The sequence below is a fragment of the Argopecten irradians genome, chromosome 7 (genome assembly GCF_041381155.1).
Source record: "Argopecten irradians isolate NY chromosome 7, Ai_NY, whole genome shotgun sequence".
In the NCBI taxonomy this organism is placed as follows: Eukaryota; Metazoa; Mollusca; class Bivalvia; order Pectinida; family Pectinidae; genus Argopecten; species Argopecten irradians.
In genome coordinates, this window is record NC_091140.1 from 6,750,661 (window position 1) to 6,778,402 (window position 27,742).

At 33.4% G+C, this 27,742-nt stretch overlaps 1 protein-coding gene across 4 annotated transcripts; it reads left to right on the forward strand.

The window, feature by feature from the left end:
- Window positions 1-227: 227 nt before the first annotated feature.
- Window positions 228-26,116, forward strand: LOC138327408 (protocadherin-9-like). 4 transcript variants are annotated; one of them, XM_069273474.1, is made up of 7 exons: window positions 228-398; window positions 12,711-12,824; window positions 16,535-19,291; window positions 20,541-20,630; window positions 21,911-22,031; window positions 22,245-23,091; window positions 24,911-26,116. In XM_069273474.1, exons 3-6 carry the CDS (start codon window positions 16,613-16,615, stop codon window positions 22,553-22,555), a joined length of 3,201 nt encoding a protein of 1,066 aa, XP_069129575.1. In that variant the 5' UTR covers window positions 228-398; window positions 12,711-12,824; window positions 16,535-16,612; the 3' UTR covers window positions 22,556-23,091; window positions 24,911-26,116. The 4 variants fall into 4 exon arrangements, with proteins under 4 accessions (XP_069129575.1, XP_069129577.1, XP_069129576.1 ...); XM_069273476.1 differs by lacking the exon at window positions 228-398 and adding an exon at window positions 5,500-5,598; XM_069273475.1 differs by lacking the exon at window positions 228-398 and adding an exon at window positions 9,219-9,393.
- The last annotated feature ends 1,626 nt before the right edge of the window (window positions 26,117-27,742 follow it).

The following is a 27,742-nucleotide window of genomic DNA, read 5'->3' on the forward strand; positions in this document are numbered from 1 at the left end:
CTGGGAAGGGTATTGTCATAGCCCTTTGTGGGGTAGAGATGTAACTCTACTGTCCCTGATTTGGGGGTAATTGGGTAGAAGAATTGTAGCCCGAGGCTGTCAAATCCTCGCGCGGGTGGTGCACCCATCATCACACACCATACAATCAACCCCTATAGTAAGGACTGTTGTGATTGGCCAGGCTGGTGAACTTCAGCTCCGATATCCAGCCCGCCGATTGACGATTCACTGAGCATATCTGTAGCATGACGTATATTTCGCATGGTAGTGATAACTGGTGCACGTCTTTTGGAAAATATCGGTGCTTGTTACTATATAACTGTCTGTGTGTAAACTTTAATGGAGCTGTCTTATTAACATTTTCACTCCTCTATGGGATTTGGCTGAACAGAATTCTGGTGAGTTTTATACTCTTACATTTCTAATAAGTCTGTTATCAGTCGTGATGATGGAGTCGGAACATAGAACAATACCTGTACCAGACAGTAATGTATTAGACTATTACAGGTAATGTTAGTTACTCCGTCAAGGTGTATTTGTTATAACCATAAAAAGTACTAAATATATAATACACACATCCTACTATAAATATTACAATGACTGTAATATATCCCATTTGATATGATAGCAATGAATGGATCGAGGTTAAGTTATTTCAAAGGAAAAGATAATTAATTTAAGGAATTTTATTTTTGTAAAAGTTTTATACACAGTAACTTTCATACATTTCATCTTTAATAGGTTTCCATAGAAAAAGACTTTGTTGGCAATGATTAGGAATCAATCAACATCATATAAAATGTTATTAATATACAAGTTCATGTATTATTTATGAACATATGTAAAGCTATAATTACATCAATCTTCTTTTATGTAAATCATATTTTTTTGTGAGGACAAATTTATTGAATTATAAGAAGAAAGTACTGCATTAAATTAAACCAGTATATTTTATCAATATTTATAAAAAAAAAGGTTTTACCTTGTTATTATTATTTGTAAATAGTTAGATTACATGATGATAAGCAAAATATATAATGACTTCAAATTGCATTTACAACAGAGAAAGTAGAAAAAAATGTATTGAGATAAATTTTTAAAAAAAGTCTTTAATGTCGAAAGTTGTTTATGAGCGTGAAAGAGAGCTTTAGAGACTATAATTTTATTTTAATATTTTACTGATATTCTTTGATACTTTTGAAAATTAAAGTTATCTGATTTTTAGAAATTGGATAAACAGTTTTCTTGAAAAATTGCTACATTATTAGATTGATGACTTCTAATGAAATTGAATATTAATGTCATAAATAAAATATTACGTTCAAAGAGAGATAAAATTTCAGTCACTTTCAAGTAATTTTATAACAGTGTATTAATTCCATCATATGTCACAGGTGCTTCAGGTGCTGAAAAAAAATGTTGTTTAAATCTTCTCGTTTTAAATATTTTACAGTAGCTGTGTAGAAAAGGAAAATAAATTTATTAATAAAGTTGTATTTAAATTTGATTAAAAATATATATTTATAGATAATCATAAAAAGTTGTTTCTAAATAATGATCTTATTTCAAAAGTCAAACATTTGTGATACTGAAACTGTAGTTTATCTATTTAGAGAATCACTCAAAGTGTGTGACACTTGTAGCTATTTATTTCATTATCGGACAATCCCCTAAAATTGTTACTTCAGGATTAAAGTATAAGTTAGATCATATAACTCAATCAAAGAGTTCTTTCACGAGTTTGTAAAACTTTAAGTGAATGGTACATTATATATAAAATGTAATAGAACTCTCCTCTCTGTGTCAACACAAAAAAGTAGCTTTGTAAGAAGACGGAGTCTTGGTTGTTGCCGGAGGTGAACGATACTTGTATGACTAAATTAAGGTTTGTTTTTTATCATCCTTGATCTGTGTGTGAATCTAAGGTCCTCGTATCTTTTTACCTGATCAGGTTTACAGGACAACAATGATTCCAGGTGTATAAATCTCGTCAACAGGTAGCTGGTTACCTTTCCACTGGAATTATTTTGTTGCTCACACAAATCGTTGCGTGCTGACCCCGCATTAAATGTAAAGTTTTGGTCAAGTTCTGGTCACTCAAGTATGAGAATTAATTGGTATCAATTTCAATAGAAGTCTGAAATCCTTAATCAGACTCAATTGACTTTAGAGTTTTAAACGCACCGAAATGACACATAAGGTTTCCAGATGCTCAGATAAGGCCACAAGATTAGGACTTTAATGATTTTTATACTTTTATACAAATTTAGGTTGACTTGTCATCTTTTTCTTTAAAGTATATCAGGTTTTGAAGTGTCTTTTATATATGGTGACCCTGAAGTATTGTGTCAAACCTTTAAAGGAATCTACAAGGAAACTGATAAGAGTCTGTCACAATCATGGATTAGTCCCGCCATTCTCAAAAAACAAACGAAACATAAAAATCACAATATAGAAAAGTAACTGACATAATTATTTCCAGTGTTATTTTAAATGTCAAACTTTTGGAAAATAATTTTCATATGTAATTGAAAAAATTAAAATTAAAAAAACTTGACATGAAGCCATTCCGACAGTCCAACATTTAAAAACAAACATTCAGCAGATGACTCTTCTGATTGGAGGAACCAACCCGTCGTGTGGTCTTACTTTTCCATTAAATATATGAAAAGAAAGTGAATAGTCACGCAGTACACTATAAAGTTTTAATGAACATGCTACTGATAATTATCACTATCTGAAGTAGATCTGTCTATTCAATGATAAATTTTGACATGTTGACAAGCTTTCCACCAATTAGGAATAATGTCTTGCTCCAGTGAGCGACACTCTCGATTTTCCTTATCCCATTCTTCCACTCAGTACTAACAAAGCTGAACCCTTCTCACATAAAAACACAATAAATTGAAGCAATGTAAAAATTCGCCCTAATGCTTTAATAATGAGCGCCTGAAATGTTTACAGCTATAAATGGATTCGTATGGAACTGATTCTATTCAGCACGCTGTCAGCCATTTTTCGCCAGTCATAAATTTGATATGATATGACAGGTAGAGATGCATTACGATATTAGTACTTAACGTGCTCATGAGCACGAGTTTCCAATCGACCTTCCAAAGTCTCCTCCCCCATTGATGGAGGTACCTTTTACAGTGTATCGAGTCGGAGTGTCACCAAGTTCGTACATTTTTTACCTGTAGGAAAGTGCTGACAGACAGAGCGCCATTCAGGGTTTTGTGTTTTGTGTGATATGATCAAGTATGGGGCTGATACAGAAATATCTTGACAGATTTATCAATATCTATTGAAATCAGGTAGAATATGATCTACATGTAAGGCTGACCCATCCTGAACCCTAATATTGACATGTAGAATCGACACTAGGTGGGTTAGATACGTTGGGGTGTCTGGTCAAGTAATTCTTGACTGGAATGCATCTTTGTTTGTCTTTAAGCTTTATCTTAACTGACTCACTGAGATGTTATTTGTTACTTTAAATAAAATATAATTTACTATTTTATGAAAAATTAATTATAATGATTATGACATTATTCAGCTTCCAAAAGAAAGCAAATAATTAGTTGATAAAAGTTTCAAAATTGCTTTTGTACAATTTTTAACCATTTTTCCTGTAATAAGCATAAGGTATTTTTTCAAATAAAATTGATAATTTTATTCAAGAAAGAAACCACATGTATGTATTACATATGATAAGTACACATTGACAAAAGTAGTTTAATAAATATGGTTTTTAAAGATGCTCCACCACCGACAAATAGTATTTTTTCACTATCAAAAACAGGAGCAGACGATTTAGTATTTTTCTTCAGTTACAAAAATTACAATTTTACACCATTACCACCATTGAAAAGTTTGAGCTTCTAATTCTACATCAAGTTAAAAATATGAAAAATAATTAATTGCATCCCGAAAAAATTCTGACGCACTATATCCTATATGGAATGAAGTACTTATTGCGCATGCACCAAAGGCAAAATGAAAATATATATATTATTTTTGTGTTAATTAGACATACATACACACGATTGAACACCAATTATTGTTCAAATAATGAATATCATTCATGCTCTGTCGGCGATGGAGCATCTTTAAACAAATTTTAATTTATGTGTGTGAATATTGAGTTATTCACTTATAATATATGTTCATTATCTTTAATGAGGTTATTGCCGAATTTAAAGATACATGTGCATATATGGTATTAATAAGAATATATATTTTTCAATTATAACATAATTTAGAAATTTTTATTATTTTGATATCTGATGATTTTCAATCATGAGCTTAAAAGACAACAATTTAAAATGAAAAAAATGAACAACAAAATGTAATAATGTTATGATGATATTTCCTGCTGGATTAAAGGGACAATTCAGTCTAAGATAACACTAAAAAATTTGTATATATATCAGATAAAACAAGTTCTAATGGAAATTAGATCAGTCAGTTTCGTGGAATTTGTCAATGTTTTACGTTATATGTTTCATAAGAAATGTAGAACAATACATTTATGCTATATTTTGCTTATTGGTTATGTAAAAGAATTTGCCTGAGTGAATTGTCTCTTTAAATCAAGTTAAATAAATCAGGATTAAATCTTTTTCATTCAGTTTGGTTCAGTAATATCTAGCTACAGATTTACTGTTAGACTATAAAGTTGTTAGATGAGATCATAAAGATTAGGCTATTTAATAAGTAAACAAGTTTATGGTGCTAGAGAGGTACACAATAGATAGTAAACCTGTCTATTGTGTGGCTGGATTAATTGTTATCCAGGTAAAAAACATACAGGTATAACAATCACAGGCAATAAAAGTGTAAAACAGATCTTCTGATGGTATTGATTACAAATATTGAAAAAGAAAATAAGTTTACAACTGGGGCCCTACACAAAAAGGATTCTAATTCCACTTAATCCTTGTCCGGACAAATTGGATTATGTAGGATTAGGGACATCAAAAACATCAAAGTGAGACTTATATTTCCTAGGGACATTTTCACTCCTACGGTCAAGTAGCTGACCAGTTCGGACATGGTGGCAGCACTGAACAGAACTGTTCCTAGATCTTAGAGATAGTTGTAGATAGATAACTGACCAAAGCTACATAGACAAACTAATTCTTCTATTGTCTGTTTTAACACACATTGTATAAGTAAGCTGGACAATAGTTTTGACCAGTGATGACCAAACTACAGGTAATTCTATCGGTCAATTGACTTTGATATGGGTCTCTAGCATTGTGGTGCTAAGACCGTTTTCTCCAGGGCATGTTAGGGATGACTATATAGATAAAGGGATGACTACACAACTGACCATTCAGTCTTTACTTAGGTAACTAAGTCTCACAGGAAATCAAAAGTGAAATTGACCAGTAATTAATTAATGACCAGGTGTGCGTACCTGTCTGGCTGTTTATATATAAAATAGACTGACCACCAGTTTTATGAGTTAACGGTCTGGTACTTTAATGTGTTGGGACCTATTCCTGGGGAGTTTACTGCAGTCTATCAGCGGATGTACTCCAGTGTTCATTGAATTCTCATATCTTTGGATTATAAATCATATCTGCTATTAAGGTGAGTTTTACAATCCATGCATTTCAAATTACCATATGTAAGATTTTTTTTGATATTCTAAATATTTTAACTTTTTTGTTTAAAATAAATAAAAAATGAAATGCTTAAATAGATCAGTAACAGGTTGGGTTTTTTTTTAAAGAAGTTAAGGGAATTATATTTGTAGTATAAATTAGAAGTAATTACTGCCAAATTGAAGACATATTAATTAGCTATGAATCAATCAGTTTTTTTAGGAAAAAAGTTAAGGTAATTAATACAAATTAGAAGAGTTATTACTGCCAAATTGAAGACATTTTAATTAGTTATGCAACTAAAAAAATAATTAGGTTAAAAAATTTAAAAAGATCAGTTGATTAGAATATAAATGAATGGCATCAGTTCCTCACCTGAGATATATGACATGTAAGAGTGACATTACGGTGTATTTTTGATATTCTGTTCTATTATTTTCTTTTTATATTGTAAATCATAGTGAGTTTCTAGTCCAGGATATATTCTTCACATTTTTGATATGGAGGAAATGCATGAATCGTAGGATGAAAATCTCAATAGCACTTAATACCTGAGATAATTAGCTGGTGTAATCTTTAATTATATTGTCAGTTATAAGTCTGATTTATAGGTATGTAATGACAATAGTCTGAAAAAATAACAAATTAAACACATATAACAGGTCTATATGTGTCTACATGGCCCGGGGATGGGGGTACCGCTATGTTTATTTTGTAGGTAACTCTACATTAGTATAGGATAACAACAAACCTATCTTAAGTATATAGTAATTTGTATGTAACAAGGGTTGTGTGAGGTAAATGGGTGGTAGGTAATGTGGGCCGGGGAACATTTATTTCTGGGTTATAGGAGCCTCTAGATTAATGTTCGTAGTGGGTTAGCTGTAACACCTTCAGCCAGTATTTTGTCATTAATGGGCAATAATGGTCAGGTATGATTTATGTGTTACTGGTCAGTTCCTTTGACCAATGTCCAGTCAGGGTACCATTAGGCCAGCAGGACACTGGACATCACTTACACTGCTTCACTGACCCCATTATGCTTGACCACTAGCCCTGTAATTGTATGACGTCACATACCAAACATAGTGTACTAATGTCCAATTTGTTCTGAAAATATCCTAATACAAGTTATGTGGTTTCATTGGACTGAATTCAGACATCTTAACAGCATTGCTAGGTTTCATTTCGCTTCACCTCCAATCATTGGATATCTTGACGATCATTGGAATATCTTGATGATTACTTTACAACACCTTAACTAAACCACATCTTTTCATTTTTGTGGTAGAGACTCGCAAGGACGAAGGACACATTTTATGTTTTTGTGGTATAGATTTATAACTGTAGAAATGACACAACTGATCAACGTGTTTGTGATATTGGATTTATATAACAAGTTGGATGGAAGGTAATTTTTTTTTTAATATCTTTTTCGCAATTAAAATTTGAATATATACTTTTTCTAAAATGATTATGACATAAATTAATGTATTTTGCAGCTGACAGAATGCCATAGACATAAATTTATCAGTATCAACAATTCGGTAATTTTGCGACTGAGATCTTCCCGTTTATAAAACTGCCATTAAATTCTGCCGAAGTTACTAAAAAGTAGTAAACACATGTCCTTCATCTCAATGTACAATTATCATTTACGATATAACTGTAGAGTCATTTTATTCAAAAAGCAATGAAAAACACCATTTATATGACAAATCTAAATCATGCTCTTTATCATCAAAATAGAAATCACATTATCATTTAAAACCTATTTATTATATGTTAATCTATGAGGCGTATGTTATGTGCCATATATCGTAATGTGGCATTACGGTTTTATTTTGGTACGAGTTGGTAAAATATATCTCTTGGCTTTTATATTCACTACACCATCAAAGGACACTATACCTTTATAGACTGACCCAAGATCTTTTTTATATGGGAAATGAATTTTGAATTGCAATAGTATATTAAAATTATTTTAAATGTTTGGGGTATATTCACTTCTTGCTTATTGATGTGAAATATCAGGTATATAAAGTGAGAGGTACGTCACCTGTAACTAAGCATGAACCGTATGTTTCTCAGGAGTTTAATATTAGTGTGACATTGTACACTGGTACTAAGAACAGCAGAGTTTTGTGTGATGTAGATGGACCAGTAGATATAATATATTAGTTACAGCTACACCTATGTAACAAAAATCTCATTTTGTAATATCAGCAGAAAGCCAGTTTTGACAAAGCTAGAAACAGTTGCATGTTGATGGTATTTAGTTTAGATATGTGTGGCGATAAGTCCACTCATCTTACACCTACAAATGGGACATGTCAGGCTTTTCTTCAGGAAAACTTGGGAAAGTGAAACATGTTATTAACATTTGAGCTGGACAAAATCTGATTTATAAAGTATCAATCTCATAAGTTTTATAGAATTTAGACAACGCCTTATTCTTATGTTACATAATTATTTTATGAAATAAAGTTTTCTTAGATTCATAAAAAAAAATTCGACAAAGGTATATTCTTCTGTTGATAGAAATGATGAAGTGTGTTTTGTAAAGCTGAAGTCAAAGTTCAGTAAATATTTTACAAGCTGACAAACAGCCCTCATACTGTTGCTGAATTACTCTTTATCCACTTGATATTGCCTCATGTTTTTTATTCACCTGACCCCGCCTCCTAAATTGATACAAAAATGGACCTCACTTTTCTGTTTTTAACCTTTTGGGGTAATTTTAGTATAGAATATAAATCTTATAAAAACAAATTGTGATGTTTGAGTTGATAAGACTATAGGATTACTCCAGAGTTTATTGTTGGTCCCTGAATAGACACAATGGGGGCTGTTTCAGATTAAACTTTCCATCTCTCCCTGGTGACAATGGCTCCAATATACTATCAGAATTTCACTTTACAATTTAATGGCTAGATAATGATAATTTACAGGTTTATAAAAACACCTCACACATTATTTAGGGTATCTTGTCACCTGTTCCCTGTGTGTGGAAAAAAACATAGATAGATTAAAACAAGTTGACATGCAAGGTTAAAATTAGATTTTTGGCATCTTTGTTGAACACAAAAAAATGTGTCAACTTTATTCATACCTAAGGAATTTCTGTTATTTTTTATTTCTGTGTAAGTGATTGAAGTAATTAAGAATATATTTCGCTGTCGATTAAGATTAACAGATAAAAGTGTAACATATTTTATAAAAAAACATGTCAATCGAGGGTAATTGTTTTAGACATGCGTTACCTGTCGGTGGTCGATTGCTGTGGACATGCGACTAGAACATTTAATGCAGAGATTTCTATGATTTTAACCGTCTCTTTCACACGATTTACAATTGAAACAAATTAGTTATTGTAATGGTCGTACTTAGGTTTCGTAAAGTCAGATGGGTTTTTAAATGATTCACTCATGTAGAGCAACAGATCAGAGGTGTATGTTAAAGTCGCGCTACCATGCTTGTAAACTTATCTCACCAAAACTTAATGTTCTCTCACCCGTGTCAACCCCAAACCCACAAAATACTGGACCTTTTCATTTCCTCTACATGCGAACCAAGGTTTAAAACATGGCCTATAAGGGAGTTGTTGATCAGTCGGGAGTATACAACTGGGGGATGTGCAGTGTCTATATACAATATATAAAATCAGTGATGGACCTATATTGATTATAATTTGGATGTTATTTTGGTATATAACATAACCATAACAGCCTCCGAAATGTTTCAACACATACAATATATCCTAGATGACACTTTGGAAATTGTAAGTTTAATTGTTTTATTTCTTTCTTCTAAAGCTTAGTTAATTATATGATAATATATATGTAATTAGCTTCTTCATCAGTAAATAAATTTGAACTAATTAAATAGATAATTGTATGTAATATTTTAATGGTATTGCTATATATATATATATATTAAATTGCAATACTTGTCTGTGATCTCATTTCACAGGATAATTTTTGTTTTCTAAATTTTACAACGTATCATTTTTCCGTCACTCCCTTACAAAATTAGTTTGCGTGAGTATAGTTATCCAGTTTTAGCCCCTTGTATATATGTTTAGAGTATTTCTAGACATGTTACTTGTCAAGGCTGGAGACCTTTGCAGTCACCACTTATCATATTGGTGACCCTTGAAATTTCTTTTACCAATTATAAAAAGACTTAAACATGACCTTTATATACAAAACAATGTCATTTATAAAAGTATAAGTGGCATTGATATCGCACCATGAAATAACATCCTTTAATTTTTCATTTGCTAGCCACTTGAGCAATTTTAGATATTTGATTTAGTGTATCTTTTATAAGGACAAGTGGACAAATTCTTGGATCAATATTGACGTTATTGAATACTGAATCGTCTACAAGTCTTTGTCGGTTAGATGCTTGAGATCTAGGAATGGAAGTGTGTGGTTAATCTGTGTGTACAGGAAGGTCAGTGCCACCCAGATGTGTGGAGTAGATATCTCTAAAAATTCCTTTTATCTCATTTTTTTTTTTTTTTTTACTTTCTATGAAAAGCTTAAAATTCTTGATAGAAATATCTGCATTTATCCTAAAATTATCAATACAAAAGGTGAATGTAAAAATTTCAATCCATTCATTCAATATTTAAAGGCAATTACTGGTAGATGTAAATTATTCAATATTTGAAAGGAATTAATGCCTTCAAAATTTAAAGGTATTCACCATAACTGAAATCTGCTACATTTAAATCTCCAGTAGCTGAAAGAGTTTTCAAGGATTTTGAAATTGTCTGTCATGCTTTCTACAATCTTGATAACTTTAAAGGCTATATACACTTAAACTCAACCCTGATGTTCATGAAATGTGATAAGGAGAAATGATAGGATTTCCTACAAAGATCAAAAACATGACAGGAAATTGATATGGTTCATTTTTTTGAAGTTCCTAAATCATTGACCTATTGCAGCCTTCAGTGAAGAGAAAACAAGTTTAATGACATATTGAGACAATGAAGAGACAAGATTATATATATTTTTTGAAGAGAGTAAACATCTATCATTTGCTATTTTAAAAATAAAATACAGTAAGTAATATAACTAGAAAGTAATATCAAGAGGGGAAGATCCGTATGGTATTACAGACATGAAAAGGACAACAAACAAATGGAGTTTAATACAAGTACATTTAATTTTGATCAAATATGTCCTTACATAAAAGAATTCTGATTTTTTTAGCTTCCTAAATGGTGTCACAGTTGGATTACCTCCCCTTGATTTCTGTATCTTTTTGTCACTCACTTTTCACTGTTGCGTTTCTAACTAAACACCTGAGTGTTAGTTTACCTTGTGTCAACATTTCTACCTCTAATGCTGAGCTCTTTAACAAACATGGCTCATTTTATCTGATGGCCAACTTCCTTCTGTTATACAATCAGTGTTAAGACTGACCATAGCTTGACCACATGGGACCAGTGTTAAGGGGGTGGTCTATTGTCCATCATCCTGTGGGCCGGGGTTAGAAGCTGGTGGACTATTGTTACAATGCCAGCTGAAGATGTTGGCTCTACAATCTGGCACCTGTCAGTTTTGTACCTGTACAAATTTAAACAAGATTTTAACTGTAAACATTAAATCCTCTGATATTGTTACAACTTTTGTCAGTCAGATTGACTGAAGTATCTGCTTACAGTCCTTATGTAATACCAATAAATCTTGAGGTTTCTTTGAAAAATCTACGGCAACTTTTATAAATCTTCAGCAAAATTGATCAAATCCTTGAGTATCTGAAAATTATCGCTGGTCATTACAAATGGCATCTTATGAGTATGTGAAATTTAATGGTGTTTTATACATTAACCAGTTTATTAATGTGACAGTAATTGGATATGAATATTAATTAGTGTATAATCACTGCCCTGTATTGTTTGTTGTTAGCTTTACTCACACTGTGTTTACTCTATACATTGTAACAGTAATTAGATTGTCTCCCCAACAATATACCCCGTACCATTGTTTTGTTGGTGGTCATCCTGATACACTACACACAAATAACATACTAGACTTTAATAAGCCTTATACAAATGTATTCTTTAATCATGTATACATCTGAAATGTTGTTCCTGATCTTCTGCTTCAGAAATTAATACTATAAGCATACAAATGTGATATATATTTGATTACAAGTGGTTTGTTAATACCAATATCAAAAGGTATCAATATTATGACAAATCATCACCAGGTTTATTAATTAAATCCAGGTAGCATTAATTATCGTTAGTTTAACATTATCCAGTCTTGTGTCTGTCCCATGATGTAACCTACATCTGATAAACATTTCAACATTGAACTGCAGTTCAGTCATTGATGACCTTGATCTTTTTGTTGTAAAAATGTTCCATTAATGTTACAAATACTTTCTCAATTATTTCTCTTAATGATAATCCAATTACACCCTCTATGATATGATAACCCTGTTATAGTTCACACATTGTAATTTAATAAGGATGTTTACCATTTCTAATTAACTTCCCTAGACATTATAAAAACACTGACCCTAATTAGATCACCCCCGGGGGTGGTAAGTCATCCTTACATCTGTTTGAATGGAGGTGTAGGGGAAACTTGTCCAGATTTGTTAGGGCAGCTCTGATTGGCTGAGCCACGTTGCTAATTGGTCAACAATTGGTCCAAATTTGTAGGTGCTAAACTGGAGTGTTGGGCTGAACACCTCTGGGCCATTACAGGTAGAAATAGATTATCATTGGAGAACCATTTGTCTGCCTTTGGGGGGAATATAATTAAATTATAACCTGACTTTTTTCTCACATTACAACAAATACAAGTCCTTATAAATGGAGTTTGCTTGGCAAACATGTTGAGTTTGAAGGTGAGGGCCTAAGTATACAGACATAGTATTAGTGGGCTTTTCTTCACTTTTGTGTTGTGTTAGACCCCACTTAGATAATATTTGTACTAGAAATGTGACAGAAGCAACAGTTTTAAGTAAGTGTCCAGCTTGTGTATACTTACCACCAGCAGGCCATACTTATACCAACATTTACCCAGAATCAATGGACTGTGAACACTGTTTGTTTTTCCTATTTTACAGACTCTAACACTGTAGATTGGAGTGATTCCTCAGTGAGTTGTAAACCTCAGACCAGGAAACATTTAACAGAGGCGTGGAATTGTGGATTTTAACTTCTCCTTTCATTAATGAACAGTAAGTAGCTGATACGTAGTATTTAGGTGTATTAGTGGGAGTCTGTGAAATATTACCTCACTTAAAGTACAGAAAAAGGCAATGTTACCCAATTAACATCAGGTTATATATGTTAATGGCAATTTTGATTGATACAGTTATTTAACTTGGATAGGAAGTATATTTAATGTTCTTTTTTTATGTCAAATAAGCTCTTGTGAAAATTATATAATCATAATTACATCATAGAATTTATTTGAAAATAAATGATTACACTAGAAGCTTTTAAAAAAAAAAAGAAATGAAAGAAATTTTCATTTAATTTCATTTTTATTTATTCATTTTTTCTAATTTTAAGTCCTCTTTAATTTGGTATCTATCTATCTATCTATCTATCTATCTATCTATCTATCTATCTATCTATGCATTGTTTTGGTATCTATCTAATCTATCTATCTATCTATCTATCTATCTATCTCTTGCCTTGCATTGTTTTGGTATACACTAACCTCCCCCTGTTGTTTTAGTATACATTGTTTTTACTACACTACACACCGGTCACCGTGTCCTCTCCACGGCTATAATCCTGAAGTTGACATTTCTAACATCCCACAACATACCAAACACCTTGTAACTGACGGGCGATTTGATAAATAATTAGAGTTGTTTACATCACTAGTCCTTACTCTCGCTCTACTGGACCATTATCAGAGTGGGACCTACCCAGGGTGACGGGTTGTCACGGTTACTACACCGTTGTAGTCCTATCATTCTCGTTTTATCTACGTCCGAACATTAAACCTCCTTCAAATTTCCTTGTTTTCATTTTTCAAAGGAATAGGAGAGTGATAAGAATGAATGGTCATCAGAAAAGCCTACATGACCTCTACGGTCATCGGAAAAGCTTGTGTGACCTCCGGGGTCATTTCCAGGATTTCACAGATTACGTATTGTTTCAATAACTTTGATAGTGTACCGTAGACAGATTACAGTGGGTCTACACAAATATTTAGTCTGTGGTATAATGTCTTAAGGAGAATTTGTATACAAAATCTCCACTGAGCCTTACTGTCCATCCCAAATTTAATTAAATATTAATTTAAAATGTCTCTAACTTTCCATCCTAATAACATGTACAATCATGCATCTGTTTTAAAAATAAAATAACGGACTGTATTTGTTGATAATCTATTTCATCTTAATTAACATTATATGCAAATAAGAAACTTTAAATCACTAAAAATAAAGTATAGATATAGCAGTAAATTAAGTTAGGGATGAGAGATTTTGACTGGATCGTATCACGCTTATTTTATTTTTCATGTTTTAACGTACTCCATGCTTGAGTTACACTAAAAACACTTTTGATCTAATCATTTTTATTTAAGTTTACCTTTAATATAAAGCCCTTTCGATCTGATTCCAATATACACGTAATTAAAGTTAATGTGCATTATTGTTTACTATTTTTAGCGTTTTTGTCATTTCTGAAATATTTGTCATGAAATGAAATTGAACATGGTAAAAAGTTTTCTGTAAACGAATCTGCATTAATTTCATTTAATAATTACATGTAATACATTTTTGTATAAATAAGACTTTCTCACTACAATATACAGTATGTTGAAAAAGTGTATGAAATTTTCAATTGATACAATGTACCCTGGTACTAATGTCCAAACCTTAGTCTATTTAACAATTTGATGCATTAACGTAAAAATAAGTCTATCGGGAAAAAAAGTATACTTTATGAAATTTTAAAATTTTCCAGTCTTGAGTCCATTTGAAATTTCCAGACTTTATCCTACATAATTAAAATGTCCAGGTTTTAGTCAGTGTGAAATGTTGGCATTCTGATAAAACTGCTGACTGTACTAGAAACAATATGCAGCCTACCTGATTATGTTTTTATTGTATATAAAATGTTTAGGTTTATAGACAGAAGGAGATATTAGTGTCACTCTATATAAGACATTTGGCCAGTTCCTGTTCTCACCTGACAGGTAGACTTCCAGGTGGTCATTGTCTGATTTATTAATTAGCGGCTGTAATACTGACAAGGTGGCCATCGTTCATGTCCCATTAATGGTGTAGAGGTGACAAATTACTGTCTTTGTTTCTGGCCCTAACACTCTCTATAAAATGGCTGAGCACGGCGGACAGATGGACATTACATGATCAGGACAAAGTGTATATCTAATATACATACAGCAAACTATATGTAAATGTATGCAGCCACTCTTTTGATCGAATGGTCAGTTATTTAGGTACACACTTAGGCCAATGGTCAGAGATGAAGTATTTACATTATGAGGAACCCATGGTCACGGCTCGCTGTTGAAGCAGCCATCGAAACGTTTATGATATGGAATTTTATTGATTTATTAACTAGTAGGTGTTTGATTAAACATTTCCGTAATCAAGAGTGGGTCATTTAGATGCTAGATGGCAGGGATTTACACCTGCTAACGAGTACACCTGAGTCTCCAATGGCATTGTTACCTGTTGTGTACCTACCTAAGTAAGGGTCATTAACATCGATACATTGAACACACAAGTTTGTGGTCTGTACATACACTACTTCCACTACTCGTATTTTGGAACACTCGTACTCTTCATTTTATCATCAAGTTTTCTTTGTTTCTTTTAGCGTAACTCTATCTTTAGCTGAGGGCTTGACACATTTTTGTCGGCATATTGAGGAATTAGGGAAGTCAATCCCAGTTTTCATCCCCTAATCCCTAACTAGCAATATTGCAATAGGTTTATTGAAAGTAGGATCTCATTAAGAACACAATGTAAAGTCAGAATCCAGGGTCTCTAGGCTCCACGGGTAGTGGACGGTGGCCGTAGTGGCCGTGGGTGGACGGGACAAGATAGCCTCACACCTGATGGGGTCCACTTAGTCATTATACTGCCAAATGTGTGCTACCTTACACAGGTAAATCTTACCCCGTCCAGGTGAGCTGTCAGTCAGTGAAGGAGATGGGCACAGGTAGGCTGTTAGTGCAGGTAGGAAACAAGTGGAGGAAAGGCATGTTAACGAAAGTGTTAGTATCGTGTATATAATGGGGGTTGATTTATTATATTTAACACTATTTTTATATACAAATAAGATTTTTTTTAAATTAATTGTTAAAATAAAAGAAATTTTTATTTCATTTCATATCATTTTGTTGGTTTTTAAGATTAAAATTTTAGTGACATATATACTACATGTACATTCATAGTCCACACCAAGGTCTAAATAATTAATCTAACATGGAGAAGAAATAACATGTTCTACATTTACTTTTATTGTACTACTGGGGTTTATATAATGCCAATACAGTTCATCAGTTTAGCTTAATTGATTTCTGTGTCAGCATCGTGATGGATTTTTGGTTTTATTTGTTATTAAGACAAGTTTCCCAGCCTAGCTAGCACTTTCACTTTTAATGCAGGATTATGTTTCCATTTCTATGCAACTCTTCATGAATAGGAGGTAGAAAAATCTATACCACCACAATTCCTTAATGTGTGCAGATTGAGCCCTTTAATCCCCATTTGCTCTTCGCTGTATTAACACAAGTATCCAGCGAGATTCTCCACGATCAACATATCATACTTCCCCCTCCTCTGGGTACAGGTGTGACAGCTAATCAGCTTTAGGTGTTAAGTAGTACCAAACACACTTGATGATAGATATTAATACATATTAAAACTAAACTATGTTTATTTTTTATTTTCAGGCAAAATATGAGGAGATGATATTCAGAAAAACTTGACTGAAATAATTAAAGTTTTTGGATATAGTGAACAGCAACAAGATGAAGCCTGTTTTAGTATTTCTTTCGCTGACGGGATTATTTTGTGGGACTCAAGCTGTGATAAGGTTCACAATTGCCGAGGAACTGCCAACGTCAACTTTAGTGGGAAACATTGCAGACAAAAGTGGATTGAAGACTAATTACACGACGGAGGAGTTTAACAGCATTCGTTATAAGTTTTTGGATCAAAGTATCATGCAGACACGGTTTACGATAAATGACGTATCAGGGAACTTGTCTACGTCGGTGGTACTGGACAGGGAGTCTATCTGTGGGTACAAGGAAGTGTGTATCCTGGCTTTCGACGTTGCGGCCTACTCCAACATGATCACCCTGTTTGAGATCTTATCTGTGGAAGTGGAACTAACGGATGAGAATGACAATATCCCCACATTCCCGGAGAGTAACGTTACCTTCCATATGTTGGAATCATCTGTAATCGGCTCTACCATTTCGTTAGATTATGCAACCGACCTCGATTCAACTCGTCTCAACTCCATCAAATCGTATGAAATTGTACCAGCAGATTTCGGTGTGTTTGGTCTAAACGTGACAACAAAGCCCGATGGAGGATTTCAGTTACGACTTGTGTTATTACAGTATCTAGACAGAGAAACCACTAATCACTACCAGTTTTATGTAATCGCAAAAGATGGAGGAGTTAAACAAAACATCGGGACAATGACAGTAAACATCGAAGTGACAGACTACAACGACCACTCCCCGGAGTTTGTACAGCCGCTCTACAATGTTACTGTGGCTGAGGGTGTGGCTATACATACATCTATTCTGAAACTGTCGGCTACAGACGAGGACATCGGAGACAATGCCAGGATTAGCTACGGATTTAGCGCTCGACAATCTGATCTAGATATCATCACCAGTTTGTTTGAAATAGAACCTGACACAGGAGTTTTGAAAGTCATTGGAGATTTGGTATACGAGACTGGGAAAGTTCACAAGTTTTACGTAGAAGCTAGTGATCATGGTGAGCAGCCTCGCGTTACCCAGACAACCGTCTACATTACGATATTAGACATAGGTAACAACCCTCCTACTGTGAGTATCAACTTCCTGTCCTCAGGAAATGCTGGTTTGGTCAATGTGTCTGAGTCCGCAAATCTGAAAACGGTTATAGCACATGTAAATGTGATAGATACAGATTCAGGGTCTAATGGTAGGGTAGACTGTACCATTTCTGGTCATGACTTTGAACTTTCAACTGTAGGGGACAAAGGTTATATAGTGCGAGTGAACCGTACTCTGGATCGGGAGACGAGAGAAGTACAGAACATCTCTATCGTGTGTCGGGATCACGGATCTCCAGTTCTCAGCTCCTCACTTAACTTCCTGGTCAGGATCCTAGATGAGAATGATAACGCGCCTGTATTTAATCAGGACACATACTTTGCATTCGTTGAGGAAAACAGTAAAATTGGTGCCATGATAAAACAAGTTGGTGCCACGGACATTGACGTGGGACGGAATGCTGTCGTGTATTACTACCTCACGGATGATGCTCAGGGACGGTTCGCCATCAACTCTAACTCTGGTGTGATCACAACCTACACACAATTTGACCGTGAGCAGAGGAATCACTACGAGTTTACAGTACTGGCCGTGGATAGTGGTAACCCTCCAATGACTGGCTCAGCCACTGTCGTCCTCACAGTAACTGACATCAATGATAACTACCCAACATTTGATGGAGCCTCATTCCAGTTTTTCGTACAGGAGAATCTAGCTGTAGATGCTTATGTTGGGACACTTAGTGCTAATGATGATGATGAAGGGGTCAATCAAGAGGTCATTTTCTCCATTTCTCCTTCATACGCCAATCAGGTTCCATTTTATGTCATGCCAGATGGAGCAATAAAAACAAACATTCGTCTTGACCGTGAGACGGAATCTTTCTACTCATTTGAAGTTGAAGTCACAGACAAAGGTTCACCTCCTCTGAGTACAGCTACCAATGTTGTCATACATGTCACTGACGACAATGACCAGGCTCCTGTCATCCAATTCCCAAACAAGGGCAATAACTCTGTGTCAGTTTCCTTCCTGGTCCCTGTCGGTACTACCATCACCAAAGTATTAGCTTATGACCTGGATGAGGAAGGTCCGAACAGCAGACTGACCTATTCTATTAGATCAGGGAATCACCGTGACATTTTCGCCATTGGTCAGACCTCTGGTAACATCTACCTAAAGAGAGCATACTCCCTGGAGAGTGATGAGACATTTTTACTGGAAATTTCAGTAAAAGATAATGCACCGCATCCCAAGGAAACAGTCCACCAACTAGAAATAATACTCAAATACTCTAACGAATCCACTAGTTCTCTTGTAACAACGACTGGAAATACAAATGTGATCATCTCTATCGTCGTAATCGCATTCACATTTGTTATATCAGCCGCCATCATCACTACTATCTGCATCTTACGACGCCATGATAAAAAACTAGAAATGAAACATTCGGAGAAAATGTTTGACAAACCTGAAGTTACAGCAGACAATAAAACAAAAACATGTGATTTAACTTACAACGTGAAGGATGTGCTGGACACGCCAAAGAAAAAGAAAAAGGAAGTGAGTTTTTCTCTGGATGAGGCGTATGGTAGTATGCAGCACGACTACACTGGTACAACAGAATTAAACATTGCTGACCCACTAGAGGTGAGTACAAGTAAAGAAGGTAGTATCACCTAAATATTTCATAATGGAATTAGCCATAACATAAAAAAAAGATGATTAAAATCTTAAAATACAGTTTGAACAAAAAATATCAATAAAGAAAAAAAATATGAAAAAAACAATCAAACAAAAGCTAACTTAGTCTAGTAAAATAAGGTAGAAAAAATGGAAAATATTGATAATGAGGTGAAAATGGTATAAAGCTGTTATATTAATAATCCGAAATAAAAGGCCAAAATAAATTCAAAGTAAAATCCAAAATCATCTCTATGGATTATATTATCAGCCACTATTGGGCCTTCTTCAGTCCAAAATACCAAGTATTCAACCGATGTGGAACTTTTTATAAACCAATTAGTGTCATGAGCAAAATATTGATTTTTCTCCGAAGTACAATAATTGGTAGATTTTCAGAGGAAAAAAAAGTGATTTTCTATGTTATCTGTAATTTCTGTAGATACCCGACTTGTCTTTGTGATATTTGATCTGACCCTTACATCACCCAGTAGCCCACTCTATCTAGTGTTGTTATTAGATTATAGACAAACACTTTCTGTAACAAAGATAGAGAGCCCTATTTATCTAGACAATGAGTCGGGTTAAATGTTGATGTTGCATCATAAACAGAATCTGTGTCCATCTCTTTAGTAAATTTACTCAGCAAATATGATAGTCTTTGACGGTACCGCATGTATCAGTCACTACAAAGGCGACTTTTGTTTACATGATCACCCGCACGTTTATACAAGATAAGGGAAATAATCCGGCCCTCAATAGGAGTGAACACACCGGGAGTCGAGATAAGTGTGTGGTGACTATTGTTACTATATCACATATTATCATAACCGAATAATCCATACACCAATCAATTCCTAGGTAAATCTCAACTGTAAGTCGATGGAATATTTCTGGGATGTGTCAGAATGTCAAGTTAGGCAGAAATATGATAAATAATGGAAATAAATCTATAAACGACACTTTAAAACATTTTCAAATGATTTATTTGAATAAGATAACATAGAAAGCTCTTGTTATATTAGAATTTTCTGAATATACATTTAAAAAACTTTTTTTTTTCTTTTTTTTACAACCAAATCATTATTCATAAAATTTCATTTGAAAAGCCTATGAAAATGACATATCAAATAAAAAAAAATCTCATACTACTTTCTGATCTATTTTATTGCAAGAAAATAGAAGTATATTGCACTTGTTCTTTCTTATTTTTCAGGATGGTATGTACCCGAACCAGTCTAATAAACAGATACAAAATCTACACCTACACAAGCTCCACCTACAAGCTCATGATAAACACGACCAGGTGAGTATTTAAAAAATCAATATAATCTCAAAATGTTGAAAAAAAATTCATCTAAATTATTTAAAGTATTTATCTAATTGCAAATAAAATTCAGCCCTACAGCCAAAATCTTGCTGCTAACAACTTATTTATTATCGATTATTAAATCAGCAAAAATCAGAAAAAAAAGTTTCTTCACACAAAAATGAATATATTCAATGAGTTTTTCCCTTGTAAATTAATTTTTATGCTATTGGTTTCACGATATTTAATCGTGTTTGAATACCTATGATGATAACGTCCTTGAGTTGGTGACTGGGTAGGTTACGATCTGACAGCTAACATCAGTGTCAGTCGCGATGTAGCGTAATGTCGTCCGTAATTTCTATTGGTATTCTGACATTTCAAAACATGGTCGAAACCTTGTTTTATTTCTTGGTAATTGACATAAATGGCTTCTAAGCTCGTGTAATTACCACCACTGTGAAATTGATTTTTGAATACTGCTTTGAATTTGAAAATAAATTTAAAATGTCCGAAGATAATTGTGACACAGAAATAACAGAGGCCATGTTGGTGTGTCAGCGAGAGGTACAGGATATTCATTCATGGTCGGCGGTCAGGTAGTCACTGGCCCACATTAGTGTTGTTACTACGACACATAAAGGACTGATTTATAATGTTCTAGGCCGCATTCCTTTTATTATTTTTGGAGAATTAATGGAGGTAAAATTGACTTGTAAGTCCCATTCATACACAACCATGTTTGTCCAAGCCTGGTGGGTGGGTTTAAAGGCTACTGTTGATGAAAATAAAAAAGGAACAACATTCCTGCAGAGAGATTTATCACAGTTTTAGAATTCAGCCACTGTTTGGTTTAATTACGTTTTTTAATCGTGAAGTATCGTCCTGTCCAGGTAATGTGTTATGTATGACTACAGGTGTGAACTAGGCCGTGACTTCAGCAGCTGGCTCACACAACGCTCAGATAAAAACTGTATCATGCCGAGACTACATCAATATTCTGTATATCGCGTTTCCTGATCTAGTGACCACTGGTCAGCTGACATAGCAGGGGGTCTCGTACCAGTGGAATTAAATCTGTCATAGGCGTTCCTTCTAATTTAGTTCAAACAAAATATATAATGCTCGTAAAATAAAAGATGTGTAAATTTTGATTGAAAAATTGAAGACTGCTGAAAATTTTGAAAGGAAAATAAATCAGTGTATGAGATTCCAATAAAATGTAAATTGTAGCTGGGTTCCGGGTGATATTTAATATTTTGTTGTTTTCTTTTCAGAAAAACATTATGGCGCAGCCTTTGTTTGACAACTTGAGTGATACATCTGGTGAAACAGCGAACTCAGATAGTGGTCGGGGAGGAAGTGATGTTGATCTATCATGTCAAATGAGCATGCAAGGTACTGCTTAAATAAATATGTTATCTTGTTACTCAAGTTTGTCTTGTAGATTTTCATTGGTAGTTTACCGATAACTAAGTATTATTTCAATAAATTTACCATTTGATTTTGAATCAATGATCATTCTGATAAATATCTATGAAGTTGATCTATTGTGACAGTAGTTGTTTTAAACTGATTTTAAAGATAACACATTTTTCTTGAATGTTTCAGATGAACTAAAAACCTTCACATTCAACTATTTCAACAAGAAACCAAAGTCATCTACACCATCAACTTTATCGAATGTATCACAGCCATCAGTTCACAACAAGAACAGATCTCATCGAGGCAGTGACAGCTCCGGCCATTATGGACAGAAACATTATAATGGCTCGGTGGACGTTTTCCATACGGGGTCAGATTTCCCAAAAGATAAAACAGACTCTAGAGTTAAGAATTCTGTGGAAAACTTCACCAAAGACAATCCAAAGAAAAGTAGTCACAGATCCAAATCTGAGAAATGGTTCCCTTCGTATGTATGAAATGTGTTTTGTGATTATATAACTACAGACAGATGGAAGTCCCTTCTTACTAAATACTGATCTCAACGGATGACCTCACATTACCAGATTCCTGGATGTTGATGTAGGGTGAGAAAGTGCTCTGTTACTCCCCAAGTGTGTAGAGACTGAGGGATACAACTTGAGATTTACCTGTGAACATTAATCAAAAAACAATATGTGATATAGACTATACAAGTATGTATATGTTTTGCCTGCCAAACGTCCTTTTTCACTTGACACACATTGTATTCATTTCCTGACAGTAGTTAGCAAATCTGTGGATCTGAGCGTTCTACAACACTAACAGTGATGGATCAGAAATAGTAGCCAACATCATATGCCCATCCTTGGAATGGAGATACAAGTCCCCTCCTGCCAAACGAAGACTTGCCTTCCACAAAACTACAGCAGGATGTACCAGAAGGTTTAAAACCTTCACAGATGACCAGCCTCGACTGCATCCTTAAGGGGATGGAATCTCCTTATGTATAAAAGTGATTCAGATTATCTACAATGTAAGTTTCTCTGTTATTGTAGCATAATGATTATAAAGTCTGTGTAAAAAGAACACTTCTTTTTATACCACTAGTCAGTTACATTAGAATAACATTAAATTAATACAGATGAATATTACACTTTTTCATTGATTTATTAGATTGTTAGCAAAGTATCTTACCAAGATCTGATATGGTATCAATTTTACACTATAATTAGAAATTTTTATAAAGAGGGGAAACAACTCTTACACAAATTTGGCTCGGTTTGTAAGATTGTAGCATACAACCTTAACTTTTACATTTTATTAATATTGATATTTTTTTCATAACCTGAACTAGGACTTAAAGATGCTCCACCGCCGACAGAGCATAAATGATATTCATCATTTGAACAATAATTGGTGTTTAATTGTGCAAATATATGTCTATTTAACACAAAAAATCATATAAAATGACTGATTTCGCCTTTGGTGCATGCGCAATCAGTACTTCATTCTATATAGGATATAGTGCCGTGGAATTTTTTCGGGATGCAATTAATTATTTTTTCATATTTTTAACTTGAAGTCAAATTAAAAGCTCAAACTTTTCAGTGGTGGTAACGGTGTAAAGTAAGTAACTTTTGTAACTTAAGAAAAATACTAAATCGTCTGCTCCTGTTTTTGATAGTGAAAAAATACCATTTGTCAGCGGTGGAGCATCTTTAAATACCTGGAGTTAGATATAGATGATTTTTTTTTCTAAATTTTTCATAAGTTTTAAAAACAATTGCATATATGGAGAACTATCACAGTTCAGTCTCACTCTTGGTTCCACTCCTTATGAAATTAGCATCTATAGTCTAAAGGTATTCAAGGGGAAAACGCAAACTGGTGTGAAATCTTGATATGTCTGTTAAAGTATGACAGATGTTGTCATATACTATTGTAACCATTGTATTCCGTAACAATATCTAGTGGCTACAATCTCACGTTGTCAGACTTACTCAATGCCGCGTTATTTACTGACGGTAAACAATCTCCAAAATCACCAAACGAAATATTTTCCGCAGCATTCACAAGGTAATTTGTCAGTGAAAAGATCTTGTTCAAATCTTTACTTGACTTTTTCAATAAGTACAAATGGCAGGGAAAGGAAGTTGGCCCTGGAATGTGTGTTAAAATGGCTGGACTTTGTTGACTCCTCAAACGGTTATTTAAACATTCATTTTAGGAGGAATTTGTTGACTCGTGATCGTTGGTTGGTTATTTAAATATCTATTTTATATGTTTGGTCTTTAATGTACCTACCAGATGTTGGGGATACAGAGCGTTTAGAAACTTTTCCGTTGTTAACTGTTTAAATACACGTTGATCAACATTTTAGCCTGGTCCAATACACACAGCCCTGGTGGCTACCATCCGGTGTGTGGCTTCAATGCTATGTCTATTTACCGAAGCCCGTGTGTCAAGAAAAATATTGTGCTAGCTTATCAATAAGTTACAATTTGAACAATTTTCACCAAAAGTACAATTAACTTGTCATACAACAGAATTAATGGTTACTTTGCTTCGCTCTGTCAATAAATGAAATAGATAATTACCGCTATCAAAGATTCCCAAGTGTTATTTCGTTACAACATTGAATTGGAAATATAACGGACATAAAACATGGCTGGTTTCCCACAACCTATGTATGTACAGCACATCATACCTTTATAATATTGTAATCAAAATGTATCTCATTTATTAATCTATACATATCTGCATTTATCAAATAAATTATCATAATTAATACAAAATAATTGTATAGGTTTCTTGATTAAATTTTTATAGGGATATTTTTTCATATGTTTCAGGATTGAGAAGGAAGAATGATCCAGAATTCTCCTTGGACATGAGACTACTAGTACTTGGTGCATTGACTCAAATCTAGTGTGAATCAACTGGACGGTTACATGTTGAGCTAAAGGACAGTTATTGGGAACTGGTACTTGACAATGAAAGGAGGAACTGGCAGATAGAATTATACATATGACTTGAATGATTCCGATAAGGAATGAGAGAGTTTTCAGTTAGAACTCTGTCACTCTGGTATATGATAAGAACTCTGTCACTCTGGTATATGATACCTATGATATAACACTTTGTAATGGTGCTAAATACTGTATTGAATGTCCCCTTACACTTACATACACAGGGCTATCAGCAGCTCAATTCTGGTTTATTAATAAGGAAACAATAGGTACTATACAATGCAACCTCTTTGCATTTTCAAGATTAAAAGAGGGAAAAGAAATAAAGATATTTGTTTAAAAAAGGAGTTCTGGAGAGAACTTACATAGGCCTTTTTAGCTGCTTTTTTATTGTTTTTTAATTTTATTGAAATTATATATTGATTTTTGATGCTAATTTTCAAGGTTATTAAAATAAATTTTGTTGGAATTGAAATGAAGTAAACCAGACATGATATGCCCTGATGATATTAATATTATTGTTTATGTGATGTTCTGTTTACAAATCAATTAGTACAATATTACCTAATTGTCAACATTACAAGACTACTACTATTTCACTTTCTAATTCTTTGTATAAAACATTTCAAATGTACATCCGTGGCAACTATTTTGTGTCTTTTAAATGAAAATCAAACTAGATATTCTAGCATTATGTATATATACATGTACACTGTATTCCAAATTAAACTATGCATACTCCACAGTTGGATATTTCACATAAATTTCTTTTTACTCTTTCCTTTCATTCTTTTTCATACTGAGCTAAATGAGATATTATTAGGACCGTGTTACAATTAGAATTGTCATTTCTTTAAAATAATTTTGTTATATGATTTTCCCACAAAAATCTTTTTAATTGTGATTTCATTGTTGGTGTTGAATGTACATTTTTTGTATTTATTTAATGATAAAACGAGAATTGGTACCAGCTGAAAGTTGGTGCTGTTTTATACATAGATCACTGTGTATGGTTGTTATGTGAAATTGATGTTGTTGTTATAACAAGCATGTTCGTTTCATGTTGACAGTAATAAAACTGGAAATCTACATCAGTATTGAGTTGTTTGTTATACCAAGATGTGTGTTTTACTCTGGTTCATTCTGAATAAGGTTTTTTCATAAACCTTCAGAGATTAAAATGAAAGTAGAATTTAGAAAAAAAACACAATTTGTGAAATATGCTTTCAGAGAAATTCAATAGAAAACAAAAGTTAAATTGAAGCAAAAGTTGATATTTGTTAATTCCATAACATTTATTCTAAACTTTATTTCGACATTTAAAAAAATAGTAATTCAGGTTAAAATAGTTTCATTTGAAAGCATGAAATAATTAAAGATGCTCCACCGCCGACGGAGCATCAATGGCATTCATCATTAGAACAATAATTGATGCTTAATCTTGTATATATATGTCTAATTAACACAAAAACTAATATCAGATAATTTATTTTGCCTTTAGTGCATGCGCAATCAGTACTTCATTTCATATAGGATATAGTGCCACAGATTTTTTTCAGGATGCAATTAATTATTTTTTATATTTTCAACTTGAAGTTAAATTAGATGCTCAAACTTTTCAATGGTGATAATGGTGTAAAGGAGGTAACTTTTGTAACTGAAGAAAAATACTAAATCGTCTGCTTCTGTTTTTGATAGTGAAAAAATACCTTTTGTCAGCTGTGGAGCATCTTTAAAGATCAAAAAACACATAAAGATTTAATACAATGCTATAATTTCTGAATTACCTTGATCAATTGCAATTAAATCAACATTAAAAATGCTCCACCGCTGACATGGTATTTCTACTCTATCAAAAACAGGAGCAGACGAATTAGTATTTTTCTTCAGTTACAAAAGTTTCTTACTTTACACCATAACTACCATTTAAAAGTTTGAGCTTCTTATTTTATGAAAGATAAAACTATTAAAAAATAATTAATTACATCCCCAACAAAATCTGTGGCACTAAGCCCTATATGGAATTAAGTACTGAATGTGCATGCAACAAAAGCAAAATAAATTATTTTATTTGCTTTTGTGTTAAGTACACACGTATAAACACGATTATACAACAGTTATTGTTCAAATGAAGTATCGTTTATGCTCTGTCAGCGGTGAAGCATTTTTTACAAGTTTAATTTCATTGCACAGTCAATTATTTCTTTTGATAAACACATCATCAGATAGGTGACATTCTTTTATTTCTTAATGAATCTATCAATAATTCAATATTTGATATTTTCAAAATTAGATTTAAAATCGTATGAAAATTGGAGTAAGTTTCAAATCTTGGCTTTAGAACTGAGAATACAGCTGTTGATGTTCATTCTTTTGTGTCATTTGGTATTAAAAAAAGTTCGGTTAATGAGCTTGTTCAAAGAAAATTAACTTATATATTCTTGGCCAAGAAGCCTGATACTGATGCTGAGAGACACACACTACTGATGTTGGGAGACACACACTACTGATGTTGGGAGACACACACTACTGATGTTGGGAGACACACACTACTGATGTTGGGAGACACACACTACTGATGTTGGGAGACACACACTACTGATGTTGGGAGACACACACTACTGATGTTGGGAGACACACACTACTGATGTTGGGAGACACACACAGAGACACACACTACTGATGTTGGGAGACACACACTACTGATGCTGAGAG